This window comes from Oncorhynchus tshawytscha, linkage group LG11 (genome assembly GCF_018296145.1).
Source record: "Oncorhynchus tshawytscha isolate Ot180627B linkage group LG11, Otsh_v2.0, whole genome shotgun sequence".
Classification (NCBI taxonomy): domain Eukaryota; kingdom Metazoa; phylum Chordata; class Actinopteri; order Salmoniformes; family Salmonidae; genus Oncorhynchus; species Oncorhynchus tshawytscha.
In genome coordinates this window covers 17305301-17333260 of record NC_056439.1, presented here as the reverse complement: position 1 = coordinate 17333260, position 27960 = coordinate 17305301, and the positions used below count along the sequence as shown (strand labels likewise).

General features: G+C 42.0%; 1 protein-coding gene across 1 annotated transcript; it reads right to left on the bottom strand.

Annotated features, from left to right (window-relative positions):
- Window positions 1–9: 9 nt before the first annotated feature.
- LOC112262439 (otoferlin-like) lies at window positions 10–18164 on the bottom strand. Its single transcript, XM_042329847.1, has 30 exons — window positions 17998–18164; window positions 17672–17792; window positions 17325–17425; window positions 17028–17118; window positions 16473–16589; window positions 16125–16277; window positions 15674–15863; window positions 15189–15313; window positions 14864–14998; window positions 13468–13629; window positions 12929–13048; window positions 12596–12757; window positions 12184–12346; window positions 11988–12058; window positions 11853–11879; window positions 11604–11732; window positions 11409–11484; window positions 10252–10370; window positions 9853–9990; window positions 9436–9573; window positions 4993–5120; window positions 4598–4768; window positions 4110–4270; window positions 3718–3860; window positions 2937–3025; window positions 2697–2795; window positions 2356–2597; window positions 1894–2072; window positions 1414–1514; window positions 10–779 (listed from the first exon to the last, which is right to left on the bottom strand). The coding sequence occupies exons 1-30, from the start codon at window positions 18018–18020 to the stop codon at window positions 599–601; spliced, it is 3855 nt and encodes a 1284-aa protein (XP_042185781.1). The 5' UTR covers window positions 18021–18164; the 3' UTR covers window positions 10–598.
- Between the last annotated feature and the right edge of the window lie 9796 nt (window positions 18165–27960).

The window sequence follows — 27960 nt, the reverse complement described above, 5'->3', positions numbered from 1 at the left end:
GCCAGTTTATTCACAAACAACAGAGCATACATAATGTACTACTTGCTGCACGCTGTTGAACAAAGACATTCAAATACACATTCATGTAAACAGCCGAAGAACAGTCATTCCATGCCAAACCAAGGCTAATACAACGTGACTTCAAGCGAGAACAAAATCTGATTTGCAAACCGAACAGTTGATTTTGTACATTGAAGTGTTCCGCAACACCACAATATTAAAAATGTTTTCTACTTTATGTCGTTGAACTGGTCCTTGAAAGGGACGTGTGTATATATAATACATCATCAATCTGATTTCTTATATTATATTTCTACTTGGACGTGGTTTTGTTACTTTCATTTCCGATACATGGTGTGTGTGTGTGTGTGTGCGATTGTCTTGTCACATGGCAAAAACATGTGACTCCACGAGAAGAGGAGACGCTTGTTAGGGAAAACAAGTCCTCGAATATAGCACTGAGTTGAGAAGTTGTTAAGTCGTCTTTTCTTAAAGTGGGTATTGCAGTCCCACCTTGTCAACTTCTTTCAAGGTAAGGCAACAAATATCTAAATACATGTTAAATCGCTGAACTATCCCGTTTATTAATTTCCACTCCTCAGACACCCATTAGTTTCTTGGCCATGTATCCGGGCATGCTGTAGATGAAGAGGCCCAGGACGAGCACCAGCAGCAGGGCCACCACTAACTTGACCGTGAGCCAGAAGTACTGGTTGCAGATGAGGTTTTTGATGGCTTTGAAAGGCATGAGGAACCATAGGAAGGCTGTGTCTGGTCGGCTGGGTGGAGAAAATAGGGTTGGTTGGTTAGACCACACTAATGCCTTAAGGCCATCACACAGGCAAACAGAGGATTAACAAATATGACTATAAAATATAGTGCCGGTTTCTTGTGAACAGAAAAAAATCCATACAAATTATGGAAAGAATAAAGGGTATTTTAGTCATTTACCTTGCAAAGTATGATGATCCCTGGTCAAATCCGGTACATGGTTGAAGCAATTTCATAAAAGACCCTTTCTTTTAGTCCGTAATTTGTAAGTATTTTAATCAAATGCACCGTGATGTTCCGGTGCGTTCCGACGAGGGTGCGTTCCGACCGCATGGCAGATCGTTGTTTTAGGGCAACCTCACGATGCAACAAAATCACGCAACTGCCCCATCCCCACTCCAATGCCCCTTCCCCACTCCAATGCCCCTTCCCCACTCCAATGCCCCTTCCCCACTCCAATGCCCCTTCCCCACTCCAATGCCCCTTCCCCACTCCAATGCCCCTTCCCCACTCCAATACCCCTTCCCCACTCCAATGCCCCTTCCCCGTTGAAATAGATTGAGTTGGCTCCACCGTATTTGTTATCTCAGTGTGTAAGCAACCTAAAGAGCGGCAGTGGTAACGGGGGAACGGTGCTCTTACTTGGGTTTCTCCAGGGGCTCAGGTTCATTGCGTCCTTCCCCCACTGGGTTCTTCTCAGCCTCCTCTGCAGTCATCAGCTGCAGCTCGGCTTCCACTTTCCCCTGCAAAGACACAAGCAACATCACTACCGAAACACTGGGGTTCATACAGTATGCAAAGGTTTGTTACAGTATGCAAAGGTTTGTTACAGTATGCAAAGGTTTGTTACAGTATGCAAAGGTTTGTTACAGTATGTAAAGTAAGTCTTTATCTCTTGACTGATCTGTTCAATATTTAACTCCGCTTCTTCAGGGTGTAACCCAATTGCCACGTCTTGTTGAATCAAAGACACCATTTTGACACGTGCATACTTGAATGTGTTTAATCAAGTCCACTTTATATAAGAAAAGGGGAAAGGGGAACAACCTAGTCAGTTGTTCAACTGAATGCTTTCAACCAAAATGTGTCTTCCGCATTTAACCCAACCCATCTGAGTCATACCGTGAGTTCAAACTCATCGTTCTCATCTCTGGCCAGGAAGGGCCACCAGCCCTTGATCCTCATCTGTTTGAAGATGGACACCATGGGAATGTCCTTTTCATTCAGCACCATGTTGATGGAACACTGCTTGGCTGTCTTCGCTCCACGAGGGAAACGGTTCAGGTCTAGCTCAATGGCGCCTGGGAAAGGGCATAAATATCATACATATTTACTTGATATGCATGAAGGGCTCTCAGCTGTTGTTGTTGATTGTGTCGATTTTTGTGTTATGACTGCCACGACAGTCTTTTCCATGTCCCAGAATTTGAAGACACATTTTAAAAAGTCAAATATTACATCAAGGGAAATTCAATTCCCCGTAGCCCTAGTCTGAAACATTATAGTCACAGAAAGACCAACATCTACAGCCTAGAAGATCCTTATGGTGAAGGTTTAAATCGAAGGGAAATCAAATCACTCCACCTAAAAAATCATCTGCAGAGAAGTGATCAGCATCCCAGACTTGTAAGTTGAGTCGAGCAGGGATCTTATACTCAGTCTCGTCCCAGGCGAACATGGACTCCTTCTTAGAGATGACGATCTTCTCCTCGGCCTGCAAGTAGTCAAAGGGGTAGATGAAGCGCCAGTTGAAGAGACCCTCCCCTGTCAGGGAGTGGTAGTGGACGTCTGTGTCCTGCTTGTCCTCCTGCTGACCTTTCAGCCAGCTGTTGAATGAAATGACGACACGGTTCAAATATCGAGTACAAGATACACCCTGAAGTAAAAAAAAAACAAACATATATTTCAAAGGAAACATTCTTAACCCTCGCACGAAGATATCACTAGACTTTTCTCCAGTGAAGATGTCATCATCCTCCAGAATGACCTCGTCTGTGTTCCAGATGATCACCCTCAGTTCAAACCTGCCGACGACCAGACAAAACAAACGATTGAAGGGATATGTCTGTAATGTGATATATCTGATCATATAACATGGGGAATTTACTTTGCAAATGGTCTCACTAAATGTTTTTAAAAGCACATGACATTGTACTAGAACATACTTCTTTGGTTTCCTGGGTGAAATATCAATGGCAGGTCCAGGTGCAGGCATATCCTTGGGGAACATGTCCACCCACATCTCAATCCTCCCCTACACATAGAGAAACACAAAGACAAACTTGGGATGTGATACAATTGACCCACTGTCATGGCACACAACCCTGCAGCCCCTGCAAAGCAGCCCCCCCGAAACAGTGCTACGCAAAACACTAAAATCACCCTAAATATTAAGGCCTACAGAACCATCACATGAAAAAGATGTGAACTTTTGTTAGTTTTATATAGCATACAGACTAGTTTATAAAATAGCATTAGTTGCATCATTTCTGATCCCTTTTTTCTTTTAGTTTTAGGTTTTACCACCCCCCTCCCCTGGTTGGAAAATGTAAAAATTCACTGCACATACATATAGCCTCCACCTATTTGTACTAGACTCCAAGTGCATTGTCAAATTAACCAATCCTTCTAATCTTAATTCCACCCCCCAGATGTCCACAGACTAACCCATCTTTCCCAGTATATGACCATGTTACTATTTCCTTTTGCAATACATCCTTCTACTTTACTCTGATGTCTCACAAGGGTCTTGAACCTCTCTATTTGTCCCATTTATACCGAGATTGCCTTAAAAAAATACTTTACCTAAGAGTATAATCATATTTCCCCATCAGATTGTGAACTTTACTCTACTTTAGTTTAGCCACAACCTTCACCAGTTGGATTGTTTGAAAGACACTGAAGCAGGCACTCAGTTAGCAAGCACAACCTTAACACTTGTCCTACCTGTTCGATCCCAGGCTTGTCAGGATTGAGGAGTGGCCTGGTCTCCACATGTTCTGGAATCAGTTTACAGCCCAACCTGGGGATGTCCTCCCAGTGCTTCAGCACTGTCAGGGCCAGGTGCTCATCCGTCTGCTTCTTCAGACCTAAAGAACATCATCAGACCAACTCAGACAGAGTTACAGCACAGACTAGTCTAGTACTACCTGACCTACACACAAAGGGGTACTTGGGAAAGCTCATAACATCCTAGACCTATATGATCAGTTGTACATGAGGAGTTATTTCAGGCAGAGTAAAATACCAGGCTGGGGGTATTTCAGGGTACAGTAACCAACATAGAAGGTTAAAGAAGCATTTCAGGTACTGTTATTCTGTTGTGCTCTATACAGTACCATTTTCATCTTCGATCTCAGTTGGGCCCATGAAGACCCGGTTGGCCACCTTGACCCGTCCTCCAGGGCCGTAGTGTGGCCCGTCCAGCTTACCCTCCTTACACAGCTTGGCCAGGATTTGGGTCGGCTTCAGGGGGTCCCGCCACACGTTGTATCCATGGCTACAGGAATGAATGACAATGATGGCTGACACACAAATCCCTCACAGTTCTTATAAGATAACACGTGGTATTCATTGATCCTTTATTTATCCAGGTGAGTCCCATTGAGAAAGGAATCTCTTTATCAAGGGATCTCTAGGTATAATCAACAATATTATCTAAATAAGTATGATCCTATTCAGTTGACGTTGCTCGTTGCTGCAGACTGAAGTTGTAAGTATTAAGAATATTGCTAAATGAATTGACATAGTATCCTGTGCTGTTGGGATATATTGACCACATGTACTGTGAATGGCGTCAGGCTACGGAGAGCTAGGCCGCACTTACATGGCATATTTAGATGGGATGCCACATATTGCTCTGTGTTTGCTGTAGTAACGGTTCTCCAGATCCAGTTTAGTCTCCCCAATCAGGTCGTCAGTGCCCACTAAATCCCAGTCATAGACGGACACTGTTAGTGTGGAGTCGATGGGAAATGTGGCCTCGATGTCAAAGGATCTGATGGGTTCAAAATAAATGGCCATAACTTTGGTTATAATATTCCACAGTTTTTACATTTTCAAAGCCTATTCAATGCACAAGCTATAACTATATAATTGCCAATCATCGATAGTAAATTACTTGGCTATCTCGTCTGCTATTAAGGATGAAGAATTAAGGCCGTATTAAAGATAAATAGTGGAAATGGACGAAATGTTGTTTTTTAGAGCTTCTCCACTCACTTGCCAAAGATAGGGTTGAGTTGTTTGGAGATGTAGTTATCTTTGTCTTTGATATCTGACTTGCCCAGTTTTATAGCGATGTATGGATCTGCTTTTCCATTGATATCCGCTGGGTGCAGGTCAGTAGCCTGCAGGGAAAGTATCAAGTAGAGAGATTTTTTTGTTTGTTTTATTTGACAATCAAGACATGACATGTTTATGATCACAGGGTAGTTTATTTACAGTGCCTATAGAAAGTCTACATCCCCTTGACACTTTTCACATTTTTTGTTGCCTCATAAAGTGGGATTGAAAGAGATTTCATTGTCATTTTTTTTTTGTCATTGATCAACCCAAAATACTCTAATGCCAAAGTGAAAGGAAGATTGTACACATGTTTTACAAATGAATACAAATGTAATAAATAAAATATAGTCTTTGCATAAGTACCCTTTGTTTAGCCAAGCCTAAATGAGTTCAGAAGTCAAATTTGGCTTAGCAAATCACAAGTTATATGTTATACTCACTCTGTGTGAAATAATAGAGGTTGACATGATTTTTGAATGACTACCTTTTCCTCCATCTCCAATACATTCAACATCTGTAAAGGTCTCTTTGACAAGTGTTGAATTTCAATCACAGATTCAACTACAAAGACCAGGCAGCTTTTGGAAAGCCTCATAAAGAATGGCAGTGATTGGTAGATGGCTAACAATAACAAATCAGACATTGAATATCTCTTTAAGCATGGTCAAGATAATAATTATGTTGTGGATTGTGTATTAAAACACCCAGACACATCGAAGATGCAGTCGTCCTTCTAAACTGAGCTGCAGGACAGGAAGGAAACTGCTTAGGGATGTCACCATGAGGCCATTGTTGATTTTAAAACAGCTACAGTGTTCAATGGCTGTGATCAAATCAAATCAGATGTTATTGGTCACATGAGCCGAATTACAAGAGGTGTAGTCTTTACAGTTCAATGCTTACTTACAAGCCCATTCCCAGCACTAAAAAGTAAGAAATTTAAAAAAAGGAAATAATTAAACAATAAAAACAATAACAAGGCTATAAACATGGTGTACTAGGATCGAGTGAACGTGCAGGGGTACGAGGTAGTTGAGGTAATTGAGGTAGTACAGTATGTACATGTGTTTAGGGGTAAAAATGACTAGGCAACCAGGATAGACAATAAACACAGCAGCAGCATATGAAAGTGTGTGTGTGTGGCGTCAATATGCATGTGTGTGTGTTTTGTGTGTGTGTGCGCGCGATAGTGTGCGATAGTGTGTATAGTGTGCATGCGTGTGCGTTTGTGTGTGTGTTGGAGTGTGAGTGTGTGGGTAAAGTCTAGTGAGTGTGCAGAGAGCCAGTGCAAGAGAGTCAGTGCAAAATAATTCAGATAAAGAAATAAATAATAAATGTGTCAATGTAAATAGTCTGGGAAGCCATTTGATTAACTGTTCAGCAGTCTTATGGCTTGGGGGTGGAAGCTGTTAAGGTGGTTAAGGTTTGGTCCCAGACGCTCCGGTACTGCTTGCCGTGCGGTAGCAGAGAGAAGCATCTAAGACTTGGGTGGCTGGAGTCTGACCATTTTTAGGGCCTTCCTCTTATACCGCCTGGTATAGAGGTCCTGGATGGCAGGGAGTTTGGCCCCAGTGATCTATTGGGCCGTACTCACTACCCTCTGTAGCGCCTTGCGGTCGGATGCCAAGCAGTTGCCATTACCAAGCGGTGATGCAGCCAGTCAAGATGCTCTCAATGGTGCTGCTGTATAACTTTTTAAGGATCTGAGGAACCATGCCAAATATTTTCAGCCTCCTGAGGGGGAAGAGGTATTGTCGTGTCCTATTCACAACTGTGTTGGTGTGTTTGGACCATGATAGGTCCTTGGTGATGTGGACACCGAGGAACTTGAAGCTCTTGACCTGCTCCACTACAGCCCCGTCGGTGTGACTGGGGGCGTGTTCGGCCCTCTGTTTGCTGTATTCCCCGATAAACATCTTTGTCTGGCACACGTTGCCAGGTCTCTGACCTCCTCTCTATAGGTTGTCTCATCGCTGTCGGTGATCAGGCCTACCACAGTCGTGTCGTCTGAAAACTTAATGATGGTGTTGGAGTCGTGCGCAGCCACGCAGTTGTGTGTGAACAAAGGGTACAGGAGGGGACTGAGCACGCACGCAGGAGGGGCCCCCCGTGTTAAGGGTCAGCGTGGCAGATGTGTTGTTGCCTAACACCACCACCTGGAGGCGGCCCGTCGGGAAGCCCAGGGTCCAGTTGCAGAGGGATGTGTTCAGTCCCGGTGTCCTTAGCTAGTGATGTGCTTGGAGGGCACACTGGTGTTGGATGCTGTATTGAACAGCATTCTCACGGAGGTGTTCCTTTTGTCCAGGTGGGAAAGGGCAGTGTGGAGTGTAATAGAGATTGCGTCATCTGTGGATCTGTTGCTCTGAGAACACGTCCTGGTATTCTGTCTGGCCCTGCGGCCTTGTGAATGTTAACCTGTTTAAAGGTCTTACTCACATTGGCTACAGAGAGCGTGATCATACAGTCATTCTGGTACAACTGGTACTCTGGTGGTTCAGTGTTGCTTGCCTCGAAGCAAGCATAGAAGGCATTTAGCTCGTCTGGTAGGCTTGCGTCACTGGGCAGCTCTCAGCTGGGTTTCCCTTTATCATCTGTGATAGTTTGCAAGCCCTGCCACATCTGACGAGCATCAGAGCCGGTGTAGTAGGATTCGATCTTAGTCCTATACTGACGCTTTGCCTGTTTGATGGTTCGTCAGAGGACCTAGCACGATTTCTTATAAGCATCGGCATTAGTGTCCTGCTCCTTGAAAGGGGCAGCTCTAGGCTTTAGCTCAGTGAGGATGCCTTTAATCCAAAGCTTCTGGTTGGGATATGTATGTATGTGGGAACAACGTCGTTGATGCACTTATTAATGAAGCCTGCGATTGATGTGGTAAACTCCTCAATGCCATTGGAGGAATCCCGGAACATATTCCAGTCTGGGCTTGCGAAACAGTCCTGTAGCTTAGCGTCTGCTTCATCAGACCACTTCTGTATTGATTACTTCATGTTAGAGTTTTTGCTTGTAAGCAGGAATCAGGAGGATAGAGTTATGGTCCGTTTGCCAAATGGATGGGGGAGAGCTTTGTATGTGTCTCTATATGTGGAGTAAAGTTGATCCAGAGTTTATTTCCCTCTAATTGCACAGGTGACATACTGGTAGAAATTAGGTCAGTCAAACGGATTTTGGTTTTCCTGCATTAAAATCCCAGGCCACTAGGAGCGCCGACTCGGGATGAGCATTTTCTTGTTTGCTTATGGCCCTATACACCTCGTTGAGTGTGGTGTTAGTTGCTAGTATCGGTTTGTACTTGTAAATATACAGCTACAAAAAAAAACAGATGAAAACTCTCTTGGTAAATAGTATGGTCTACAGCTTATCATAAGGTGTTTTAACTCAGGCGAGCAGAACCTTGAGACTTCCTGGGGAAAAACGGAGGATGGATCAACAACATTGTAGTGGCTCCACAATAATGACATAAATGACAGAGTGAATAGAAAAATACAAATATACAGAATAAAAAAGATTACAAAAGACACTAAAGTAATGCTGCAAAAAAACTCAGTTTGCAAAATAATACAGTTTTTGGTCTAAATGCAAAGCCTTATGTTTGGGGCAAATCCAAAACAATGTGTCACTAAGTAACTGCCACCTTATTTTCAAGCATGGTGGTATCTGCATCATGGTATGAGTATGCTTGACATCGGCAAAGCCTGGGGAGTTTTTCAGGATGAAAAGAAACAGGATGGAGCTACTGTAAGCACATGCAAAATCCTAGAGGAAAATCTGCTTCAGTCTGCTTTGCACCAGACACTGGAAGAGGAATTCACCTTTCAGCAGGATAATAACCTACAACACAAAGCCAAATCTACACTGTAGTTGCTTAGCAAGAAGACAGTGAATGTTCCTGAGAGGCCGAGTTAGAGTTTTGATTTAAATCTGCTTGAAAATCTATGGCAAGAAAATTGCTTTCTAGCCATGATCCCCAACACCTTGACAGAGCTTGAAGAATTTTGAGAAGAATAATGGGTGCAGACAATACGGGTGGGCAAGGCTCTTATGAGACTTACCCAAGATGACTCACAGCTGTGATCGCTGCCAAAGGTATTTGAAACATGCATTGACTAACATGTAGTGGGTGAATACCTATCAAGGTATATTAGTGTTTTATATTTCATTAATCTTACATTTGTTTTAGAATTTTTCTTCCACTTTATTTTTTGTGTAGATTGTGAAGAAAATGACAATTAAATCAATTTTAATCCCAAGGGAGTTGTAGACTTTATATAGGCACTGTACTCTCACCTGAGTGTAGTGTTCTGTAACTACCCTGATGACATAGAGTCTGACATATAAGTTCCATTGTAGGTACACAATAGAGAGTAGTGTACATACCCTGATGATATAGACCCGGACTAGGACGTTGATTGGGTCATTAGTTGGAATGTTCTGGAACATGCCCATGTTGGAGTCAAAGCCCATCTCCCGCTGCATCTCATCTGACACCGGCACTTTGTACATGCACAGAGAACCCTGAAATATACACAGACATGCACAATTGTGGTGATATTTAACACAATAACGGACTCAATCCAGTTCCTTTCTAGCCTGGTCCCAGATAGGTTTATGCTGTATAGACATCATTGTTGAACAAGAACTATAGGAGTTGGCTATACAGTATATGAGATATTATACAGTCTATGTACAGCAAAATAAGATCTGGGACTGGGCTAGTTCCAGCTCTCTTCCATCGCCGACAAAAAAAGAAGTTACAAAGGAAGGGAATGCCCTCTGTGTGAAAGGGTTTTTTACTTTGAATTTGCCAATAATCCTGTCTTCATCCGCCATGTTCTGGTCGTCGTCGTCTCCGGCCTTCCCTCTGAACAGGTTGAAGGTGTGAAGCCAGTCTTCAAAGTTATCAAACTCATTCTCCAGCTCCTTGGGGTACACCTAATGAGGAAATACAAAAAGTACTCTATACATTAAAAACATAATAAAAAAATACAAAAACATATTTAAACATATAAACAACAAATAAAGAGTATACAGTATTTGACCCAAAACTGCCCAGAGACTTCAAACCATTGCCCAGATTTGTTTAAGCTTAGAGACAGGTTCCAGTGGGTAAAACTGGGATAAAGTGTTTGAAATTACAATTCTGGTTGTAATAACATAATATCAACCAATTTTGCTCACTGAGTAACCACATACCTGTAGCTCATCAATGTTGTGCTTTTTCTTCTCTGGTATGTCTCCAGGCCCAGCCCTCTTCTTCTCCTTTTTTCCCTTGCCTCTCTTTCCTTTGACAAGAGAGTCATCAGGTTTGATCTCTGAGAATAGGTTAGGAGTGAGGGATGAGGGGGAGTGAGGGTGGAGGGATGGAGAGTTGGTGCACAGCAGGGCACTCAAGACATGAATTCAACATGCAAGTTGGGAAACCAATGTATTTTGGCCACTGTATACACAATATGAACAGTATATACAGTGAATGCCAGTGCAACAGTCAGAATAGCTAAGACAACATTTACCCAATAGGAATAGGTCATTAGCTTAGCTTAAAAGTATAAACTGTATCACTAAACTTCTTTCTCAAGGCCATCAGACTGTTAAAAAGCCATCTTCAGCACATCAGAGGCTGCTGCCTATATACATAGATTAGGAATCACTGGCCACTTTAAGGAAATGAAACACTAGCCACTTTAATAATGTCTCCGTATCTGGCACACAATCTCTGCATAATAGTGCATTTGAGATTCCAAAACATTTGTTCAAGTTAGTTTTCTATAAATATTTGATGTATCATGTTATGTAAAAGCTATACATAACACTATATCAGCACTAAATGTGGTTTTATTAGTCATATTATTCTTAGTCAACTTTCATGGCAGGCCTATGGTAATATATAGCAGGAGAGCAGGAGGAGGTCATTATATGAGTTATGAAGTGATGGAAATCATGGATTCATGTCTGTGTAAATGTATGCAGTGATCAACTACAACAGAGATGTCAGGGGTCATATGAAGGGTTAGTAGTACGGGTTGTCATGATTTGAAGAGGACAGCATGTATTAGGCAGATGAAAGTGGGCATAGAATACAACCTGACAACATGATCATTCCCTTTTACCGCAACAATTATATTCTACTTTAAAGTCTCAATCAATATACAGAGATTCATGATTATGCTGGACCATCTACAAGACATAGTATCTACTTGTCAATAACTACCAAATTAACAAACATCAACAACCTAAATTGATGATATATAATACGATGTATATTTGTATGAAATGTGTACAGATATGGTTTAGATCTAATAGATTTGCTGCTCTTGTGTTTTCCACATTAGTTTAGAATTGTTTTTTGTTACCTCCGCCCTCAGCAGCAATATCCTGGTCCTCTTTCTCCTCAGCATCCGCCATAGCTGCCTCCTGAGCCTTGAGAATCTACAGAGTAGGAAACACAAACCAATAATATCCAATACATATTGACAGGATCACTTTTTAAATTCAATCATGAGTGTTAAAATGGAGCCAAATGGAGCCATTTTCCCGGATGGCCTCACCTCCATCAGAGTTTCGATCGAAGCAAAGTACTTGGACCACCAATCCAACATGCTTTCATCAAACTCCTCCTCCTCCACCTCATCTCCTCCCTTCTTCCTTTTCTTCTTCTTCCCTCCTTTCTCATCCTCCTAAAATGATCAATGCAAGGTTAGATTACAGGTTGCAATATGCCTTTCAAACGACTGTACTAACATTACTCTTAACATTGAGAAACAGAGACATTCCCAGATCAACGTCATAACACCTACCTCGATTTTAACCACAGCATCAGACCCCTGGGGAAAAAACACACAACATATATCAATCATATTACAACTCAGTTAGGATGTTTTATTTACGTTTATTACTAAAGCTAACATTCATTTAATGGTGTGAGATCTTACAGAGTCCAGCTTGACCATGGTCTCCATCTTCTTGATGGTGGGCTCTGGCTCATAGTTGACAATGATTTCCTCTGTGAGAGGACAAAGACTGCATTAGTATGAACAAATGAAAGTGTAAGGGCACAGTGAGGTATGGGTTGATTTGTGCGTGTGTGGGTGCATGTGCGTGTGTGTGCGTGCACGTATGTGTGTGTACCTTGAGTGTTCAAGTTGTTGGCGTGCTTGTCTGCTGCCCGGTAAATGAACTTGCGTAGGGTGGTGACAGCATGGTTCCCCACCAGGGTGTAACGACCGAAAGCTCTGCAGTCCACCACTCTGATGTTCAGGGGAGGGTGGAGCAGCTCGTTCTCAGGCAGATCCTGGAGAGCACAAGTTCACAGTAAATAAATGGGCTAAATTTAGCACCTTTACGGTGTCATTTCCTGTTTGTAAAATGGTTGTCCGGTTAAGAAGACGTCATATAACCAGATTACAACCAATTGTTACAATAAGGTAGAGATTTCGTTTTCATCACGCCCGTCACGGTGTCATGGGAAAGTCGTTATATCTGGGTTGTTATAAGGTGAGATAACCAGGTGACCGATGGAATGACTTTAAAGAGAACTTACCACCTCAAACATCTTAACCAGGGTGCCGAAGTTGGGATTTTTCTTGTAGTTCTGGATGAGGGAAGACTGGACTCCTTTACCGGCACATTCTATGTCCACACGAGGCCTGTCCACCGCGACTAGGTTGACCCTCTTCAGGTCCCTCAGGCCCCAGAACAGCACCTACATTTCAGCAACACTTTCTACATAAGGACTTCATAACACATTTATAACCCACACATACTACATTCATAAGCAGTACATAAGGATTTCACACGTTACATCAACATTTACAGTGCAATATCGACAGCCACACTTCCTGTATTTCAAGGCCAAGAGGAGTTGAATTCCCACCTCGATCCTGTACTTGCTGAGGACTGGTCTGATGCCCAGAGGGACAGGTAGGATGGGACCACGGTCCATGTCTGTGGGACCGTCGATGGGTGGCAGGTCAGCTTTACCATGAGGACCAATCTGAAGCATGAACAGATATAATATAATAATAATAAAATATATGCCATTTAGAAGTGCCTTATATCCAAAGCAACTTACAGACATGCGTGCATACATTTTAAGTCTGGGTGGCCCCTGGAATTGAACCCACAATCCTGGCATTGCAAGTGCCATACTCTACCAACTGAGCCATACAGGAGACTGCAAACATCAACATTAGTGGTTAATTTGGGTCTAATCAAAGCATTTATAATTACATGTCTGGCAGACATTTCATTTTGTTTGACTGTGATTAAAGGCCCAGGGGATTGTGCTGTGCCCAATGCACAAGATTGTCCTGTGTTTTATATATATTTATATATAACGTTCAACTTCTACCAACCAATTTCCCTCTACTCTCCGACAAATAGTGTGGAAAGTTGATCTATTGCCAGGCTCACCTGCAGCAGTTCGAAGGCCGCCAGCATTTCTCCAGCGGCGCAGTTCCCCCTATAGATCTGATAGTACTCTAGCTGGGGAGGGAAACGTGGAGGTCCGTAGTGTTCATCCGCCATCTTGGTTATAGGCTTGGCGAAGGTCCTGCCCATGAACTCTGCTTTGCCCTGGAGTCACATCATAACAGGGAGACATGGGATACAATCCAAATATAACCCTGACCCTTCTGTGGTAAATCCAGGTCCACGCTACGTCCACAAATATTAAGGTTTCAATATTTGAAAGAATGGTCTCTTTGGTATACTGTACAATCTAGAATCCAAGGAAATTGGCCGGTGTTTACATTACAAGCATTTTAAGAGTAAAATGTGACATTTAAAAAAACAATGCCATAAGAAATACAATAAAGGGTTTTCATGGCACGTCATTCATCAATATGTTAAGTATGGCATCAGCTTTACCTAACACAGAAGCATGGCTTGACAATGCACATGCTTCAAAGCTCAAGAAAACACAACAGAACAATGAAGAACAACTAGCCTGGTTCCAGATCTGTTTGTAAATGCTTCGACAACTCGACCATAGGAGTTATCTATACGCACAAACAGATCTGGGACCAGGCTAGAAAACAATGGCAAGACACCCAAACATAACCACTGTACCACATAAGCAACAAGCTTTCATTGAAGGAATGCAAGAGGGATAAGGCTGATGTCCAGTGAATTTGTCGTTTCAGCTAAATCTTATACCTCTTGCATGCCTTGGGCCAAGGCTCTCCAACCCTGTTCCTGGAGAGCTACCGTCCTGTAGGTTTTTGCTCCAACCTTAATCCAGCACACCTGATTGTAATAATTAGCTGGTTGATGAACTGAATCCACGTGGCTGAATCAGGCTGGTTTACAACTGGGACTGGAGTAAAACAACTTCAGGAGGGTAGCTCTCCAGGAACAGGGTTGGAGAGAGAGCCCTGCCTTGGAGCATAACGCTACTTCAAGCTGTCAATCAGAATTCAGTTCACACTCTACTTATCCCGAGTAAAGGTCATCCAAAAACAATGGTGTTTATGTTCAGGAATGAATTATATGATCATCAGTTGAGTCAACATATACATTCTTTCAAAAATAATTCGTAACAATTCTGTCCAATCTGATACATATATAATGGGCTACGTTCTTTTACAATGACGCTAACAAAGTACATACTACAGTATCTCTTTCAAACACAGAGCCTAATTCATTTTTGTATGACATTTATGTTACTTAGACGACTTGAGCAGCAAGGAAAGAGTGGTCTGGAAATCTAAACGACTGTATGCGTTGTCAGATGATCAATTGAAATTCACATAGAATCTGTTATGATAGATCTGTTCTGACATGAGTTCTAACCAGGCATCATGCTCACCACCGTGTCCTGGTCATAGATTTCTATGACGATGATAGGCGGGTCGTCCCTCAGTTCTCCGACTTCTCCGAACAGTTCTACGTTGTCATACACCATCAGCTGGTCCCAGGTGGGGCACAGTGTCTCATTCAGCACCTGGGCAGAGAGTGACATTCATTCATTGATTCATTAAATTTACTCACCATCTTGTTACTCTCATTCACCATTCTGCACCGTGTAATTCTTATACGGACTCTTTAATTACTGGACCAAACTTTACCTTTTGTGGATTCACTGTATTTTGTAATGAATGAACGAACAAACAATCAAATCTAGGTTGTCCTACCTCTGTGACCTGGCTGTGTGTGGAGAAGAAGACCCTGGCGAAGGGGTCTGAGAGGCCGCTGCTGTCTGCTGCAAACAGGCTGCGAGCCTGGTACATATGGACCCTCAGCTGGAAGATCTGCTTCACTGTGGAGGGGGAAGATTCACAAGCATTTATCAATGAGATACTCTAGTTTCCCTTATTCATAGTGACACAATATGTGCACAAAATTTGAATTTTAAGAAAATGCATTTAGATTCAGAGTCAAAGTTCCCTCACGGTCTGAGGGCAGCCTGGTGGTCCCTAAGACCTAAAACCACTAGGGGTAAGACCAAGGGATTTGTCTACTCAAATCATTCTATTTCTATGGAGATGTGTACACATGCACGGGACGTTATCATCTCCCTTACTCATGTAGACCACAGATAATGTTAGCACTTTATCCATAGATCCCTTATGCGTGGTGATATATACGCGGCTCATCAGACACCATCGGTCTCCCTTACTCGTGTATGTGAGGCTGATGGGGGGAGCAGACTGCGAGCCAGGTCCTTTCAGCATCTTGTTCTCCTCGAAGCCGTTGGGCAGCCCAGACAGGAAGTCCTTCCTCTGACGGTTCAGACCCAGCCACAGGTAGATCTCTGTCTTAGCCTGCACTGTCCAGCCAGCTGCCCCAAAGCCCTTCTTACCAGGTAGCTGGGGTGATAAGGCAAATACACAAATGGAAAATCAGATGGACACACCAGTAGTGATTCAGATGGACACACCAGTAGTGATTCAGATGGACACACCAGTAGTGATTCAGATGGACACACCAGTAGTGATTCAGATCTAGTGAAAAAGGGGACGGCTGTAAATAATACAATCTTTTGGAGTTCAAGCCAAATAAATAAACACACATTGGAAGAGGAAGCATGCATAAGTTTGGTTATGGATGTAGAGTAACTATGCACAGACCTTGAAGAAGATGGTTTTGACTTTGCCACAGTCCTTCCCGGTCTCCTCGTCCACCCCGGAGTACAGGATGTCTTTGGAGGGGACACGGGCGTAGGCAATACGCTTGTTGTTACTCATCATCCAGATGTAGATGTCCGGGATGCTGTGCTGCGGCTGCCATTACACATAGACGATTCAAACAACCAATCAATCAAAGAAATATTTCTAGGGAAAGCGTGTAGCTCAAACATATATATGTATACGATAGAAGAAAACAAAGATGAACAAAGACTTCTGGAATGGTATCAATAGTTTTAGACGCATTAACAAATGATGTACGTACGGTATATGCACCCCTTGCTGACTTACCTCATCAGCGAGGAACCTGAGCTTTTGGAGGAAGTTCTGAACCAGCTTGATCTTATCTCTCACTGTGTTCTTTTTCACCTGCGTCCTGATGGTCTTAGCCTGCTGACCTATGCTCTCCTACAAGCACACACAATGAGACGATCATCCTTTTTAGTACACAAACACAATATGAATCAATATGATAGAATAGTAGGTACAATGGTAATGGTGGCACCATGTGGCTCAGTTGGTAGAGCGTGGCACTTGCAAAGCCAGGGTTGTGGGTTTGATTCCCGCGGGGGACCAGTAAGAACAAATATGAAAACATACATATGTATGTACTCGCTACTGTAAGTCACTCTGGATAAGAGCGTCAGTAAAATGTAGTAGGAGGGCCAAACAAACAAGTCTTACAATGCATTATAACCACATCATAATGTATTATACCTGTAAGCTTTGAGTAAAGTGTTACCCACAAAGATAATATACAGTATATAATTCGATATGTAATTCGGTGGTGTTACCAACATAATAAACACAAATATCACAATAATCTTTGGCTCATGTGTGCCGTACCAGTTCCCTCATGCAGGACTTGAGTCTCTCCTTGTCCAGCTTGGTCCTCCCAGTCTGATTCTGGTCTTTGTTAGCCAGAGTCAGAAATTGACTGAAGAAATAATTACATGTTAGCCAATACTGCATCCCAAATGGCACCCTATTCCCTAAATTGTGCACCAATTTTGACCAGAGACCTATGGACTCTGGTCAAAAGTAGTGCACTACATAGGGAATAGGGTGCCATAATTGTGTAAGTAAGTAGAGAGCAAATATGGCTTGGCTAGGCTCAGTAGTGTGGAAAGGGTAAGTAGACACCTGCATCCGTTGCCGAGATCCTCCAGGACCCCTCTCAGTCTGCGTTCCGGATAGGCCTTCTCTGTCTTAATGACCTCCTGAACATCGTTCAGACCCTCCTCCTGTTGACACAGTGTTATAGACATGTTAGAACATTAGGATGCTTCAATAATGTTGTTGAAAGTGAAAATAACAGGGCTGGGAATTGCCAGGGACCTCACGATACAATATTATCACGAGGCCTAGGTGCTGATACGATATGTAACTGTATCGATCCCCCCCGCCCCCCCCATCACTAGAAAATATAATGCTGTAATTATGTTGTTTTTACACATTTTGATGGGTATTAAGGCAGTTGACTGACTCACCAGTTTATCTGCGATGTTGTCCATGATGTTGGCGTTGTACAGTCTTCTTCTCTGGTCCTGCCACCAGCTCTTGATATAAATACACGGCTTCCTCTCAAAGTAAGGCAGGTGGAAATAGTTTCTGAAAGTTTGAGATGCATAAAGAGAGACACTGAAACCTGACCTAGTGAGATCTACGATCTGGTTGCAGTGAACAACAATCCCAGCGGGAAAACTGGCTGAAAAGATTGATATAAGAACTAGTCCACAAGCAGAACTAACGTCATTTCAACCAGCTTTCCCCGCTGTCCTGTAATACTCTGCTTATGTGTGTGCTGGGATCTGACCTGTCGGTGATGACCGGTTTCATGGGCGGGGTGGAGGACACGGAGACCAGGTCATTATCATCCCCCTCCTCTTCATCACTGGAGCCTTGGATCAGCTCTGACTCCTCTTCATCTCCGTCTCCCCCACTCCTCTTCCCGCTACCTGACTTGGGTTTGGTTACGCCGTCAATTTCGCTCCCATAGTTACCTAGTTAAAAGACGCAAGTTTAAAATATGATTATGAACATGACAACAAACAGATCATCAAGGATTGGTTACCCAGACCCAGATTAAGCCTAGTCCTTGATTTAACAAAATTATTAATGGAGAATCGTCATTGAGGGACTGCTTCCCAGACACCGATTAAGCCTAGTCCTAGACTAAAAAACACAGGACTAGGCTTAATCTGTATCCAAGAAACCTGCCCTACATGTGCTACCTGCTGCCTTAGTATTATGGTGTAACGTGAAGTCAGTTTTATTGATATAATAGGGCTGAATTCTAACCTGAGTTCTATGTGGCTTAACTTTGCATAGACCATGCACTGATGTCAAGGGGAGATGAGTGAGTATTGAAGCTACCAACCTATCGTAACCTCGAAGCTGATTGGTTTGTCCCCGATCTTCCTGTCAATCATGGTGGCCTCCAGGAACACCCCGAAGAGGAAGAACTCCTCTACTTTCCCTGTGGCGCTCTAGATGAAGAGACACAAAGATGAACTTGTACATACATTATAACAGGAATAATTCTCCCACCTTCCCAGTGGAATTCTGGATGGATAGGGAGTAGAGACATAAACATTAATTTGGAAAACATTATCAGGAAGAACACCTCCCCTTTCACAGTGGTGTTCTGGATGGATGGAGAGACAAAGATGAAAAGGATACTTTGGGATTTTGGCAATGATGCCTTTCATCTACTTCCCCAGATGAACTCATGGATACCATTTTTATGAGTTAGCGGAAGTTTCGCAAGCCAATGCTTTTACTAGCGTTAGCGCAATGACTGTTAGTCTATGGGTATCTAGTAGCATGCTAGCATTGTCATTCTGTCATTGTGGTAACGCTAGTTAGTATTGGCTCGCGACATTGCCTAGCTTCCTTCATACTGGACACAGAGCAATAAAAATTGTATCCACGAGTACATCTGACTCGGTGCAAGTAGATTGCCAAAATCCCGAAGTAACCCTTTAATATGGACACCCTCATGTGTGATAATTAAGCAATAAGGCATGAGGGGGTGTAGTAAATGGCCAATTTACCATGTTCTTGATCACCACAAACCCCAGAGGTGCCTTATTGCTATTATAAACTGGTTACCAACGTAATTAGAGCAGTAAAAATAAATGTTTTGTCATACCCGTGGTTTACAGTCTGATATACCACGGCTTTCAGCCAATCAGCATTAACGGGAGATGTATGCCTTGATAATGCTGTGATGTGTACTATATGGTGTCTGATATATGAAAATATAGTATATAAAAGAGTATGGTGAGTATTTTAATGATGAGTATGAAAACACGGAGCATGCAAAGCTCTTGTTCAGGACTCTGGCAAAGACCAGAGACGCTTACATAGACTCTCTCTCGCTCGACCGGCTCTATTGTGTGACTTACATTGTCTGAACACATAAACATAACTCTATTAATGGAAACAGTCAGTTAATAATGTAGCATCAGCGATCGGCTAAATAAAGATGATCAATAATTTAGTCTGATTGCACTGTGATGACCTGTTTGTTGTGAGCTGTGAGTCCCAATAGGAGGGTTTATCTGCTTGAGCAGTCACCCATGAGAGGGAGGGAGAGAGAAAGACACACACACAGAGAGACCCAAAGAGAGAGAGAAAGAGGTAGAGACAGTGTGTGTGTGTGTGTGTATGTGTGTACGAGCAAGCGTGTGTGAATATTTACATACATGCATGTGTGTGAGACCCACCTCTGAGATGTTAGGCACCCCCTCCACCTGCACCTCGGTGGAGCTCATGATATCCGGGGAGGAGGTGTCCAGGATCTCCACACCCAGGCTGACCAGCAGGCGGGCTCTGAAGGACACCCCCTCCCCCAGACCCTCGTTCAGGTCCTGGTGCTCGTCCATGATGGTGTAGCTACGAGTGGAGCCATACATGTTCACCCAAGCCGGACCCAGGGTGGGAAGGAAGCCTGGCAGAGTATGGGTGTAAAGAGCATGGCAATTTGACAAGTGCTTTTGGAGCGGTAACACAGCCAACTCCGGACCACACACTGGCAAACCGCAAAACGCCTCTCTTGTCGGTTACAATTTGTCAGACTATTTCATGAGGTAACACTTCCACAATTTGCTCCAGCTGGGACTTGACACCTATTTCACTTTCCTTTACTCCATACAAACACCAAATATAACAAATGAAAGACACAAGAAAGAAACACAACGCACAGTATCTTCTGAATTAAGGGAAACATTTCTACACTGAAGAACCTTTGTCTCCATCATTGGCGATCTTTCTCAGGTCAATGAAGTGTGTTCCGAGGGCCACGTCGTTCACTTTGTCCGAGTCTCGGATCTGGACCTTCATGCGTTTGCAGAGCGGTGGAAACATCTCAGTGAAGACGATCTGCTCGTTCCAGATTGGCTCGTAGCTGCTCTTCTGGATAGATGTTTTCCCCTGGGATCACAAAGCAGTCCACTTAAACAATACAATAATACAAGTTGTGCCCATTGCATATAACATAACATAGCATATGATGAGAGAAAGTTTGTGAACCATTTAGGATTTTCTGTATTTCTGCATAAATTTGACCTAAAATGTGATTAGATCTTCATCTAAGTCCTAATAATAGATCAAGTGAACATGATTAAACAAATAACAAAAACAATTGTACTTTTTCATTTATTTATTGTGCAAGTTGGTCCAACATTCGATTTCTTTGTCGGAAAAAGTATGTGAACCTCTAGATCAGGTATTCCCAAACTGGGGTATGGGGGGTACGGGCATTGCCGTCGGGGGCACGCCAAATAAAAATTTGATTCACATTTAAAAAATCTATATATAATAATAAAAATAGACAAAACATTTTTTCACATTTTCAAACAGTCCAATTATATTTTCCAACGGGGCTATACATTTGGGTGAGTTTTTTTCTCGACTGAGTAGCTTTGCTTCACTGCCAAAAATGTAATTAAACCATCTAGTGTTCAGCAAAATAACAACAGAATGTCAAATACAGGTAGCCTAATCAAATAATTAACATCCAATCACATTAACCGTTACTCTCTCACGGGAATCCTTCACTCTTGTGCAAATATTTACAAACGAAACATGACAATTTAAAAAATAAGCCACAGGAGTTTTTGGAGCGAGAATAAACGCCTTTTGAGTAGTAAGACATGTTTAAAAGCAACAGATACCATTAATAAGAAGGGGCTAGAAGCATCTTATATGGCAAGCCCCATACTATTGTGGAGGACTTAATTATTCCTGCTACCGCGTATATGGCTGGGACAATGCTGGGGGAAAGGCCGAAAAAACTATACAGACAATGGCTTCATCAAACAACACTGTTTCATGACGCATCAGTGACATGGCAGGAGATGTTTTGAAACAATCACAGCTTCGCATACAAGCCAGTGAATTAGTTACAGCTACAGTTACAGCTGAATGAGTCAACAGACAGGGCAGGCCTGGCACAGCTCCTGGTATATGTCCGTTACGTTTATGGGGAGTCAATTAATAAGGAAACATCCTCTTCTGCAAACCACTGGAAACCAGGACAACATGAGAGGATATTTTAAGTACTCGACAGCTTTGTGACATCAAATGGACTTTGGTGGTCAAGGTGTGTTAGTATCTGTACTGATGGCGCAAAAGCCAACGCAGGGAGACATAGTGGAGTGGTAACGTGCGTGCAAGCAGTTGCTCACAACGCCACTTGGGTACACTGCAGCATCCACAGAGAGGCTCTTGCTGCCAAGGGAATGCCTGACAGCTTGAAAGACGTTTTGGACACTACAGTGAAAATGGTTAACATTGTTAAAGCAAGGCCCCTGAACTCTCGTGTATTTTCTGCATTATGCAATGATATGGGCAGCGACCATGTAACGCTTTTACAACATACAGAAGTGCGCTGGTTATCAAGGGGCAGAGTACTGACACGTTGTTTTAAATTGAGAGACAAGCTTTAAGTTTGCTTTACTGACCATCATTTTCACTTGTCTGACCGCTTGCATGATGATGAGTTTCTCACACAACTGGCCTATCTGGGGGATGTTTTTTCTCCACTGAATGATCTGAATCTAGGATGACAGGGACTCTCCGCAACTATATTCAATGTGGGGGACAAAATTGAGGCTATGATAAAGAAGTTGGAGCTCTTCTCTGCCTGCATTAACAAGGACAACACACAGGTCTTTCCATCATTGTATGATTTTTTTGTGTGCAAATGAACTCAAGCTTACGGACAATGTCAAATGTGATATAGCGAAGCACCTGAGTGAGTTGGGTGAGCAATTATGCAGGTAATTTCCGAAACGGACGACACAAACAACTGGATTCATTATCTCTTTCATTCCTTGCCTCCAGTCCACTTACCGATGTCTGAACAAGAGAGCCTATTCAAAATTGCAACAAGCGGTTCTGTGAGAATGTAATTTAATCAGAAGCCACTGCCAGAGTTCTGGATAGGGCTGCGCTCAGAGTTTCTTGCCTTAGCAAATCGCACTGTTAAGACACAAATGCCCTTTGCAACCACATACCTATATGAGAGTGGATTCTCCACCCTCACTAGCATGAAAACTAAATACAGGCGTGTGTGGAAAATTATTTAAGACTGATACTCTCTCCAATACAACCCAACATTGCAGAGTTATGTACATCCTTTCAAGCACACCCTTCTCATTAACCTGTGGTGAGTTATTCACAATTCACAATGGAGGTTGAATGTTTGAAGGGGTACAGGACTATAAAACATTCGGGAACCACTGCTCTAGATTAATCAGCTCAATTAAGTGCAGTAAAGCAGTCAAACATTTAGTATTTGGTCCCATTTTCCTTGCTACAGTGAATACATCAAGCTTGTTTTGGAATACCTTTTGCCCAATAGTAACTGAATGGTGAATGCTGACTGGAGTCATTTTCTTTATAAGTGAGTAGATGAGATGTTTCTGAAGACTTCTATATTAATCCTGATAATGCCATTTAAGAAGAAACATGAATAATGATGAATGAGAAAGTTACAGAGGCTACAACAAAACATGTAACATCTCCCATTACCAATAACAGGAGAGATTAGGGGGGCATCTCCCATTACCAATAACAGGAGAGATTAGGGGGAGGGGCATCTCCCATTACCAATAACAGGAGAGATTAGGGGGGCATCTCCCATTACCAATAACAGGAGAGATTAGGGGGGGGCATCTCCCATTACCAATAACAGGAGAGATTAGGGGGTGGGCATCTCCCATTACCAATAACAGGAGAGATTAGGGGGGGGGGCATCTCCCATTACCAATAACAGGAGAGATTAGGGAGGGGGCATCTCCCATTACCAATAACAGGAGAGATTAGGGGGGCATCTCCCATTACCAATAACAGGAGAGATTAGGGGGGCATCTCCCATTATCAATAACAGGAGAGATTAGGGGGGCATCTCCCATCACCAATAACAGGAGAGATTAGGGGGGTGTTATGATCTTTTTGTCTCCGTAACCTTCGCACTCATCATTATTAATGATCTATTCATGATTATCCATAATCATGGTAGCACCCACATGAATGTAGAAATGTTCAGATACACATTATATTCTTAATAACAATACAAGTGACTCCAAAATGGTAGACATTATTCACCATTCAGTTCTTGTTAGGTAAAACATAACCCGAATAAACTGCAAATGCATCCAATGAGCTTCTAGAGTCACAAGGTTGATGTAGTCATTGTGTGCAAGGAATATGGGACCAAATACGACACGTTTGACTACTTTAAATCACTTAATAGAGCTGATTAATCTAGAGGTTCGCATACTTTTTCCAACAAAGAAGTTGAATGTTGGACCAATTTGCTCAATGAAAAATGTAAAAGTGTTATTTGTTTAATCATTTTCACTTGATCTATTATTAGATGAAGATCTATCATATTTTAGGCCAAATGTATGTAGAAATACAGAAAATCCCGAAGGGTTCACAAACTTTCTCTCTTTAAGGTACGTGGGAAGCTAGCGTCCCACCTGGCCAATATCCTGTGAAATTGCAGAGCGCTAAATTCAAAAACAGAAATACTCATTATAAAAATGCATAAAACACACAAGTGTTATTGGTTTAAAGATTAACTTCTTGTTAATCCAACCACGGTGTCAGATTTCAAAAAGGCTTTATGGCGAAAGCATACCATGCGATTATCTGAGAACAACGCCCAGCAGACAAATCATTACAAACAGTTACCAGCTAAGTAGAGGAGTTACACAAGTCAGAAATAGAGATAAAATGAATCACTTACCTTTGATGATCTTCATATGGTTGCACTTAGAAGACTCCCATTTACTCAATAAATGTAAGTTTTGTTCGATAAAGTTCGATAAACCTCCGTTTTGTTCGCGTGTTTTGTTCAGTAATTACACAGGCTCAAAGCAGTCACAACAGGCAGACGAATAATCCAAATATTATCCATAAAGTTTGTAGAACCATTTCAAACAATGTTTATAATTAATCCTCAGGTTGTTTTTAGTCATAATAATCAATAATATTTCAACCGGACAATAACGTTGTCAATATAAAAGGTAAACAAGAAAGGCGCGCTCTCTGTCCGCTCATTCAGAGTGGTCTTACTCCCTCATTTTTCAGAATACAAGCCTGAAACAATTTCTAAAGAATGTTAATATCTAGTGGAAGCCATAGGAAGTGCAATTTGAGTCCTAAGTCAATTGATACGGTAATGGCATTCAATAGAATACTACAAACATAAAAAAATCCCACTTCCTGGATGGATTTTTCTCAGGTTTTTGCCTGCCAAATCTGTTCTGTTATACTCACAGACATTATTTTAACAGTTATGGAAACGTTAGAGTGTTTTCTATCCAAATCTATTATATGCATATCCTAGCTTCTGGGCCTGAGTAGCAGGCAGTTTACTTTGGGCAAGCTTTTCATCTGGAAGTGAAAACATTTCACCCTACCCTAGTGTTAACATAGCATAGAATAACATAATGTAACATAGCTTAACATAATGTAACATAACATAACACAGCAAGCAACAGAACAGTGCTATTACTTACCCTCTGGCCAGCGAATAGTATTTGTACATAAGGGTCCACAAGGTCCTTGTTCTCCCCAATGAAAGCCTTCTTGACATTAGCCATAATGCTGGTGTTCATCTTGGGAAGGCCCTCAGCTCTGTAGATCTTCACATAGTAGCGAGCCCACTGACGCTCTGCGGGAACCCCCTCAGGTAACAGGAGGTTACTGAAACCACAGAATTAAAGACAAACACTTGTTACACATTGCATTGTATCTCTATGACAAAAACAGCAATAGAAAGTAATCAAGAATTGTGAGATGGGAGAGCTTTCACAGGAACTCTAGAGCTTGGCCTATTGCTGCTTTTATTGCTACAGCATTACGACTACAGTTTTACTACTACAGTATTATTACTACATTATTACTACTACAGTTTTACTACTACAGTATTACTTATACGTTATTACTACTACAGCATTGCTACCGCAGTATTATTACTGCAGCATCACCGATAAATTATTACTACTATGGTATTATTACTACATTATTGCCACCACAGTATTATTACCACATTATTACTACCACAGTATTGTTGCTACAGTATTACTAATGCAGTATTATTACTACAGTATTATTACTGCAGTAGTATTACCACATTATTACTACAGTATTACTACTGAATCACTGGTAAATTACCAGTATCACTGGTAAATTATTACTACTACAGTATTACCACTACAGTATTATTACCGCATTATTACTGATCAATTCTTACTACATTATTACTACCACAGTATTACTACTGCTGTATTATTACTACAGTATCACTGGTAAATTATTACTACTACAGTATTATTACTACATTATTACTACCACAGTATTACTACTGACATATTATTACTACAGTATCACTGGTAAATTATTACTACTACAGTATTATCACTGCATTATTACTGATCAATTATCACTACTACAGTATTATTACTACATTATTACTACCACAGTATTACTACTGCTGTATTATTACTACAGTATTACTGATAAATGATTACTACTACAGTATTATTATTACAGTATTACTGATAAATTATTACTACCACAGTTTTATTACTGATAAGTTATTACTACTACAGTATTATTACTACATTATTACTACACTATTATTACTGCACTATTATTACTAAATTACTACTACAGTATTACTACTACATTATTACTACTACACTAATATCCCCAATAATATGTTGGTTGTTTACCCTTCTACGTCATCTTCATCGGTTTCGGTGGCCTTGTGTGGAGTCTTGATGTTGTCTCCTTTCCCCACGACGGCGATGTCACATTTAATGTAACCTTTGCACCCGGCAGTGATGTCATCAGGGTCAGAGAGAAGGGCCCATTTGTGGAAAAACTGGTGTTCTGTTAAACAAAAATAATACAAATAAGCGACATTCATATGTGAGGTATACTGATCAGTACCAGAGTCATAGTGTAGTATAGACAGAGTATAGACATAGGTCACTAGTAGCTACTGTGTTTCCAACTATTTCTCCCTGACCTGGATGCGAGTAGACGGTGCCTACATCCAGTTTGAAAGAGCCAACCAGAGTCCCACTACGCAGGAGGTTCTTGGAGTGTATTACCTGAGGGATGGATGAGCAAAGTGAAGATTGCAATGTGCATCATTAATATGTGACCTGAGTTGAATATTATGAATGACTGTATAAATGATGGACACAGTGATCAAATCAAATCAAATTGTATTTGTCAAATGCGCCGAATACAACAGGTGTAGCAGACCTTACAGTGAAATGCTTACTTACAAGCTCTTAACCAACAATGCTTTAAGAAGTTAATAAGAAAAACGTGTTAAGTAAAAAAAAAGATAGAAAATAAAAGTAACAAATAATTAAACAGCAGCAGTAAAATAACAATAGCAATATCGAGGCTATATACAGGGGTACCAGTACAGAGTGAATGTGCGGTGGCACTGGCTAGTCGAGGTAATTGAAGAAATATCTACATGTAGGTAGAGTTAAAGTGACCATGCATAGATAATAAACAGAGAGTAGCAGCAGCGTAAAAGAGGGGTCTGGGTAGTCTTATGGCTTGGGGATAGAGGCTGTTAAGAAGCCTCTTGGACCTGGAGAGAGAACAGTCTATGACTAGGGTGGCTGGAGTCTTTGACAATTTTTAGGGCCTTCCTCTGACACCGCCTGCTATAGAGGTCCTGGATGGCACGAGGCTTGACCCCAGTGATGTGCTGGGCCATACGCACTACCCTCCATAGTGCTTTGTGGTCGGAGGCTGAGCAGTAGTCATACCAGGCAGTGATGAAACCAGTCAGGATGCTCACGATGGCGTACCCATGCAAAATCTTTTCAGTCTCCTGAATGCTGAGCTGTAGTCAATGAATGGCATTCTCACATAGGTGTTCCTTTTGTCCAGGTGGGAAAGGGCAGTGTTGAGTGCAATAGAGATTGCATCAACTGTGGATCTGTTGGGGCGGTATGCAAATTGGCGTGGGTCTAGGGTTTCTGGAATAATGATGTTGATGTGAGCCACGACCAGCCTTTCAAAGCACTTCATGGCTACAGACGTAAGACCTACGGGTCGGTAGTCACTTAGGTAGGTTACCTTAGTGTTCTTAGGCACAGGGATTATGGTGGTCTATTTGAAACATGTTGTTATTACAGACTCAGTAAGGGACAGGTTGAAAATGTCAGCGAAGACACTTGCCAGTTGGTCAGTGCATGCTCAGGGTACACGTCCTGGTAATCCG

Bases quoted from the DNA above. Each gene is read 5' to 3' on its own strand.
- LOC112262439 (XM_042329847.1), bottom strand. From the start codon at position 18,020: ATGAAACCGGTCATCACCGACAG. The intron at 15,314-15,673 runs GTAAGGGAGACC...CCCCCTCCACAG, and splicing joins CATCAGCCTCACATACACGA to TGAAGCAGATCTTCCAGCTG. The intron at 9,991-10,251 runs GTATGTGGTTAC...TTTCCTCATTAG, and splicing joins ACAACATTGATGAGCTACAG to GTGTACCCCAAGGAGCTGGA.